This window comes from Silurus meridionalis, chromosome 22, assembly GCF_014805685.1.
Source record: "Silurus meridionalis isolate SWU-2019-XX chromosome 22, ASM1480568v1, whole genome shotgun sequence".
In the NCBI taxonomy this organism is placed as follows: Eukaryota; Metazoa; Chordata; class Actinopteri; order Siluriformes; family Siluridae; genus Silurus; species Silurus meridionalis.
The window spans coordinates 9,125,216-9,133,113 of record NC_060905.1 but is presented as its reverse complement, the minus strand read 5'-3'; the positions used below and the strand labels follow the sequence as shown (position 1 = coordinate 9,133,113).

The 7,898-nt window shown below is 36.2% G+C and overlaps 1 protein-coding gene across 1 annotated transcript; it reads left to right on the top strand.

Annotated features, from left to right (window-relative positions):
- Window positions 1–156: 156 nt before the first annotated feature.
- prpsap2 (phosphoribosyl pyrophosphate synthetase-associated protein 2) lies at window positions 157–7,666 on the top strand. Its single transcript, XM_046834655.1, is given in 12 exon segments — window positions 157–312; window positions 1,373–1,533; window positions 3,861–3,913; window positions 4,373–4,439; window positions 4,575–4,747; window positions 4,873–4,988; window positions 5,209–5,264; window positions 5,343–5,491; window positions 5,611–5,681; window positions 5,802–5,850; window positions 5,853–5,947; window positions 6,585–7,666. Coding segments are annotated over 11 exon segments (1,071 nt in total). The 5' UTR covers window positions 157–312; window positions 1,373–1,450; the 3' UTR covers window positions 6,744–7,666.
- Window positions 7,667–7,898: the final 232 nt, after the last annotated feature.

The window sequence follows — 7,898 nt, the reverse complement described above, 5'->3', positions numbered from 1 at the left end:
AAGTTGCGTATTTTCTTTTTAAATAGTTGTAGTTTTTTAACACTAATTACAACAACAAACAAAAACACGCACAAAATAATACATCGGATTTTTACAAATTAGAATAAATCATTAATCATACACCAGATAGTAATTAAACCTTAATATATATAATTACCTTTCCAGATTTTTATTTTGAAAAGCCGCCATCTTGACGGCCATGACTACTGTGAGGTGTTGGTGATTGTTTTCACTTTTGTGTAGGTGTGTGAGTGTAAGAGTGATTCTACTCTGCTTTCAAAGAACAAGAGGAAGAACAAAAGGCCAAAACTGGTGAGAAAAGCAGATCTTATTAGCAGGAATATATACATATAAATAATATCTATCGCTGTGTTTAACGTGATGCTAGTTTCTTGGTCTGTTTGTTATATTGGATGAAAGTGAGGTTAATCTCAGCTAGCTTCTCTGTGCATGTGCATACATTAATTGGAGGTTAGCTGGTTAACTAGATGGATAAACTGCGACTATCTGCGATAACTAGCAAAATAACTGATAAATACATAAAAAAAAATATTAGCTGAAAAAAAATGTCATTTATATTTCAGAATATTTCAGAAATCTTGAAAATGTGTTTAAAGGTGATAAGCCTTCGTATTTTCCCCCTGACGCTTCCTGTTACTGCGAGAGCTGTGGCTGCTTCTCATTATATCTCACTAGTGCGTTTATTTCAAAGTTTAGAAAGTTAATAAGGACATGGTGGACTTGTCCTTTGCTCACTGCTGCGTCATTTTAAAGCGACTTTAGTGACTTGATGACATGATGCTCAGGTGTGTGATCTGTATAACAGAGCAGCATCACACCAGCACTGGATTAACCCCTGTAAATACATGATACATTGATTTGCAATTTGTATTCTTACCTCTTCGTTTATTGGAGGAATGGAACATTTATACACAACCACATGAGAAAATAATGAAGTCCTCCTCATAGAAAGCACTATGCATCCTTGATCTGCATGCCAACATTTCCTCAGTGCATTAAAACATTCTTATAGATGGTGGACTTTGGTCTGTCGTCCTTATAGAGCACAGATTTTGAACCGACACATGATTGATCATCCATATAGATCAATATCGATCTAACTGATCGATCGTCTGACGGCTAAATGGTGGACTTTGATCGATCCTTCTTTTTGATGGCACATTTGCAACGATCGTCCATGTAGATATTTTTTCCCTCTAGGCATAACGTAACTGTTGTTATAGTCCTACTATGTGTTTTTTTATATTGTATTTAAATTTTCTTTCTCTTATTCTTCCTACAGGACATGATCAGAGATTCTTGTATAAGTGTGATGTTAAACTAACAGGTCTGCCTGTGATCCTGTTATTAGGAAGGGCTCAGCAGTGCCTGGGAGCCCAGGGAGACACTGTCTGAGTCCCTTGGGGTAAACGGCAAGAAACCGGTGACTATGAACGCCACAAAGGGAGGCCTGGTCATTTTTACGGCCAACTCCAACCCGTCCAGCAGAGAGCTGGGGAAAAGGATTGCAGAGTAGGTTGCTGTTGCAGTATCTCCATTCTGTGTGACTTTGCATCCTTCTCTGTTTGTCTAACTTTAGACTTGTGTATTGTGTAATGGCACTCATGCTGTAATAGTTGACTCAACAGCTTAGAAAGATTATTCAAATTCATGAACTGCCTCTGTACCCTCTAGCTGCTCTACAGTGCTTTACACCAGAGATGCCCAAACTTGAGCCCACAGGGCATATATGAGAGAAGGGAGAAAACTGAAACAAAATTGTAATTGTTACAGATTTCTAATTTAACATCATTTTTTTTTTTTTTTTTGGTAAACTGTAAAAACCTGTCACCTTGACTTGGTCATTAAGTCAACTGCATTTGAAAAATATACCAACTTCATGAATGTCATTATACACTGATATTATGAGGATATGGCTGTATTGCTTATAAATGTTTTAGAATATGAAAAAGCAATAGCATATTACATATTATTGTTTTATATTTCTACATATATTTATTAATCTTTTAAAATCATACATGAAGAAAACCACAGAAACCTTAATTTTCATTTAATACAGTTTGGTATTATGCAATATTTACTTTTGGCCTAAGCCCCTTAATCAAGTTATATACCTTATAAAAAAATATGTTCTTATAAACCAAGAATCTAAACAACAGACTAGAAAATACAGCAGAGTTAAAAAATGTCAGACACATTGTTCCTCATGTAGGCAGTATGTGCATTATGCAAATACCAGGTTTGGGTTACAGTAGAAGGGGATTGTGCTTGTCTGGGCGTGTTTCCAATTTTCATAGTTGTCAGGAGTGTAGGGGTATATGCAGTGCTCTGATTGTGTCAATTTCTTAATGATTTTTTGTGGAGCTGTAGAAATTACATGGTTTTCAAAATAAGTTGTACAGCGAGTTTGCCACCTGATGCCTTTGAGTCTTTGTCATAATTGTCATGCTGAAAGATTTTTATATAAAGATATTGTCTGATAAATTGGCCTAAAGCATTGTGACTTTAAGTTGTCATCATCGGCTTTGGAATCTTAAATGACTTCTCAGCTATGTGCTGTCAGATTTGCTGTCTCTTTATTTTAAACAAGCTTTATAAACCTTTTCATACAACATTCTGCGTTGCTTTGCCCACCTGCAGAATGTTTGCACGATATTTGACTGCTGTTCAACAGCAATTTAAAGGGAGTTTCCCAGTTTCCCTATATTTCTTTAGATAAATATGCCATCTTAAAAATCTAACAGTAAGATAGTGCACAGATTTATAGTGCATAGGATTAGAATGAATCTGTCCCAGATTGTAGTATGTTGAAATGGGTAAACCCAAGGTTATTTCAAAATGGTGTACTATTTCTACTATATTACAGATCCATGGACACATTTAGCTAATCTTACCCACAACTCTTTGCATGAGAAAGGAGGAGTTTTGTGACAGGGCACATTTTAGAATGTAAATGTACGTGACAGTAATGGTATGTGGATCTGTTCAGTGATATCAACTTTCCTGACATTTAATTTTCCGCATTACATCAGCATACATTGAAATGCAAAATAGCGGAGTGCATTGATTTTCATAAAAACAGTAGACTAAGACTGTATTTGTGTACGTGTTCTTTATTTCATTATAGAAAAGTATGACAAAGCACCATGTCATCGAATGTAATATTTGTATTTGAATGTGACCTGAATCTCTGATGATACCTATCTGTAATGAAACTGAACAATTAGGTAGTATTTCACTTCTCCTCCTGGCCATGGTCATTGAGATTTACATGAATAAGACCTTCAAAGTGATGCCTCTGACATATAGCCACCTTTCACAAGTAAATTGTTGCAGAACTTGCCAGCTTTGGGTTGGATTTCCTTTTTCAGCATGGAGAGTGATTAGTGATCCAATCCTGCTCTGTTTTTGCTTAGAAATTTGCTTAGTCATTCGTCTCTTATTCTACCTGCAATGTCAGTTTTTCTTTCACCACCATCTACTCCAAGCGTTTGATAACAAGCTTGTCATTCCACTTTGACATCTGGTATACATTATTGCACTTACAATCTATATTCAACTAGGAATCTCTGTATGTATGTATGCATGGTACTGGCTCCGGTTGAGGATGTTAGGATAGTTAGTGCAGTTTTTTCACAGTAGGGTATAGCTCTTCTCTCTCGCTCTCTCACTCTCTCTCACGTTCTTTCTTTAGTCTATCTGTGGTTAAAAAAACCCATGACACAGGTAACATTAAATTTGGGTTAAAAAGATTTTTGTGCCCAAGTTTATTCTATTGAGCTTCTTTTGTTTGCATTTGTGTTTCATTTAGTATTTATTAAATTTTTTTTTCCTTCCAGTCGTTTGGGTGTGGAGCTTGGCAAGGTTCAGGTCTATCAGGAGGCAAACAGAGGTAAGACAATAATACTGTATATAACAGTCAATAAAACTAAGCAAAACTGCATAGCAGATGGGTAATTATCTGTTAGAAAAAAATATGCATTACCCTCAAAAAATTGCCCATATGAATGTCTGTATTTTTGACCTGGTAGTATTTGGAGTTTGGTTTATAGTTGAAAGATGAAATTGTTACTAGGGTACTGTAAAACTGGTGCACCTTTTTTTATATTTACACAAAAGCAGTGTAAATTGGAATCATTTAACCTTTATACACATCACAAGAATGGAATAACTTGCTTTAAATGTGTATTTGTTTTAGAAGCTATTAGTAGCAGCATACTGATTGTACTGACTGTATTGGTATGTCGGTAACAATTTGTATATCGGTAAAATATCGGTATTTGGTCACTGAGTCTAGCACAAAACGCCATTAAAAATAATTGCTTTTTTTTTTTTTCATTTTTCATCACAGAGACACGGGTTCAAATCCAAGAGTCTGTTCGTGGTAAAGATGTCTTTATCATCCAGACTGTATCAAAGTAAGGAAGTAAAAAAAACAAAACTTAAAAAAAAAAGAATCTAATAAAATCAAACTTATTCTCAGTTACTGCAAGTTGGACTTTTCCTTCCTGCAATATTATTTTTTTTTTTTCAAGTTCTCCTTTTCCTCACAGGGACGTTAATACAACCATCATGGAACTGCTTATCATGGTGTACGCCTGCAGGACCTCTTGTGCACGGAACATTATCGGAGTCATTCCCTACTTCCCTTACAGTAAACAGTGCAAAATGAGGAAAAGAGGCTCAATCGTTTCCAAACTGCTGGCCTCTATGATGTGTAAAGCAGGTAAAAGAAAACGCTGCTGGATTGATTCAGCTTATACATATTGCCATGTGTTATTAAATAACTTTTTATTTAGTATTATTAGTAATTTTGTGATTCTAAATGTTTGCCTTGTTTTGTTCGCTTAGGTTTGACCCATCTCATTACTATGGATTTGCACCAGAAGGAAATCCAAGGCTTTTTTAACATTCCAGTAGACAACCTGCGAGCATCTCCTTTTCTGCTGCAGTACATTCAGGAAGAGGTCTGTAGCTCAGTCGCATGAGCATCAGCAGCAGACACTGTTCTTGTTGCAGATTTTTAGTCTTCTAAATGATTAGATATAGCGACACTCCCAGTACATCAAGGTTATTAATTTATTTTGTTTTGTCCAAAATCCAAGGCCAGGTGCCACCTTTAGTGATTATTTAGACTGCTGAGACTGAGTGTCCTTCTGACTGTGGCATTTTTTGTCTAACATACAGATCCCTGATTATAGAAACGCAGTAATTGTGGCCAAATCTCCATCATCAGCTAAAAGGTAATATATACAAAGTGATTCTGGATGACAGAAATGCATGTGTTGTCTATAATGTCCATGAATAATTGTTTTTTGTAGGGCACAGTCATTTGCTGAAAGGCTCCGACTGGGCATTGCTGTGATCCACGGCGAAGCGCAGGACGCCGAGTCTGATCTTGTAGATGGACGACACTCTCCGCCTACCGTCAAAAACATTGGAGCTATCCACCCCAGCCTGGAGATTCCTTGTAAGCACATTCACTTCACAATATTCCTAACATTCTTCTACAAATATTTCTAATGTTGCTACTTGTTTTTTTTTTTTTTTTGCTTTTTGTTTAATATGGCTCTTTATTTTATCTTGCAGTACTCATCCCAAAAGAAAAACCTCCAATTACCGTAGTGGGAGATGTGGGAGGTCGGATCGCTATTATTGTGGTGAGACATGAGACGGTCTAAAAGCATTAGGTTCTATTTTTCAACACATTTTGGTGCCTTGCCAAAACATTTAAACTGCTTTAATGCCTAATGAAAGATACGGTATAATGTCGTTTGTAGGATGATATTATCGATGATGTGGACAGTTTCCTGGCAGCAGCTGATACGCTGAAGAGAGAGGTGCTTACAAAATCTTTGTCATGGCCACTCACGGAATCCTGTCCTCTGATGCACCACGTCTGATAGAGGAGTCTGCGATCGATGAGGTCTGTAGTCAGACATAACTATTTAAATGTAAAAACTCTGCTTCAAGAGTGATATAAATAGAGACTGATTTATACTTTATAGTTTGTGTGCGCAAGATGGCGTTTATACGTATTCTGCCGTCACACTGCTGGTGCACGTTCTTAGAAATGAACATTTGCTCAGTATCAGTGTAAAAAGTATAGCCCGTATAGGACCATATGATAGTGTCCCAACCAAATCAACAAAACAACACTGCATTTTTAAAAACCTCTTAAACCAATTAAAAGGTCTGATTTGAGTACTTGTCTTCTAAATTTCCAAGATTACATTTTTGTAAGTGTTTAAAATTGTTTCAACACAGACAATGCCAGTGATTATGATGACAGCCGAAAGTATAAAGAGGAACAGAGAAAAAGCCTATCAGTCTGTTTAACTTTACTGTGCATGACATCAATACATTTCAGTTCAACTTAGAAACCAAGGGGAGTTGTGGATCTAAAGTGCCATCTAGTGGACAAAAATGTTTATCCTTCAGGCGTTTGAGATACACAAGCAAATACCTCTCATGTAGCAGCTGTGTGGTGAAAGTGAAGTATATTTGCACCTAAATAGTCTGTACTCTTTACTGTAACTGTTTGTCTCTCACACGATCTGCAGGTGGTTGTCACAAACACCATTCCACATGAGATCCAGAAACTCCAATGCCCCAAGATCAAGACGGTCGACATCAGCATGATCCTGTCAGAAGCAATTCGGCGCATTCACAACGGAGAGTCGATGTCTTACCTGTTCCGCAACATAGGCATGGATGATTGACAGCTTCGTCACGTTCAGTGTCGCCACTGCCACTGTTTTTCTCCTTCTTATACACTTTTAGTAGAATTTGTGGCCAAAAAGTGTTCTCAGGCCATTACACTTGTTTATTTGTTTTTTTTTTTTTTTTTTTTTTTTTTGTACAACACATTTTTTTATTTATTTTTATTGTTTTGCGCAAATCCTTTTCACTTAGTAATTATTGCTGTGTGTTTTCAAAGAGGGAGAGTTTTGCAAAATGCCCTTTATAGCAGTTTGTTTTGGTTGCTGATTTGTAATTATTTAAGTAAAAAAAAAAACAAAAAAAAACACTGGCTGTTTTTTTTTTTTTTTGTTGTTGATTACATTGAATACCAATTTGTACTTTATGTATGTCACTCTTGATTGATTCAAATTTGAATGGCTAATCAGGGTTAAAGTGCTTTGTTGTGTTAGATTAATAATTGACAGTCCTATTTATTTGCATTCTTGGAGAGAGAGAATTCTTTCACATGGCCAACAATAACAAATATTAATCATCTATTAGCACGGAGCCATATAATTGTACTAGTCATTGCCTCACGACTTGTGTAATCACTGTGCTACTGGGTATTTAGACCTGTTATTTATTTGGCACTAACAAATTAATATATTTGACAGACCTTTAATGTGCAAAGAATTCGACTGTCGCTTGAATTAGAAGTAGTCATTAAGTAGAAATATTAGTATATTTCATGATGACATGTTCAGATGTGAGCATACGGAAGTTCATTTGCTTTTACTAGATGTTAGTCCATACAGCGCAATCCTGCTTCAGAACTGTATCAAGTTATGTTTAACTTTTTTCCGGCCAGTCTGTTGCAGGGCCTTTTGTTATTGTACTAATCCTTCAGCCTCTCACATTTCCTAACAGCACTTGATTATATAATAAATTAATATAAATGATATCACTGTTTGATTCAATTGCACATGTCTACTGTGTTACTTTGTGTATTTTTGAAATGGCCAGTACCTGTAATAAAAACTAACCCCAGGGTTTCCTTGCAATGGCTGAGGGGGTGTTAAATCAATTTTAATAATTTAACTTTTGTGTTTTCATGCTGTAGCTAGTGTGCCAGAGACTGTTTCAGGAAAAGGGTGTGAGTGGCTCATTCTTCTGTATTGGAATCCTTCCAAGCA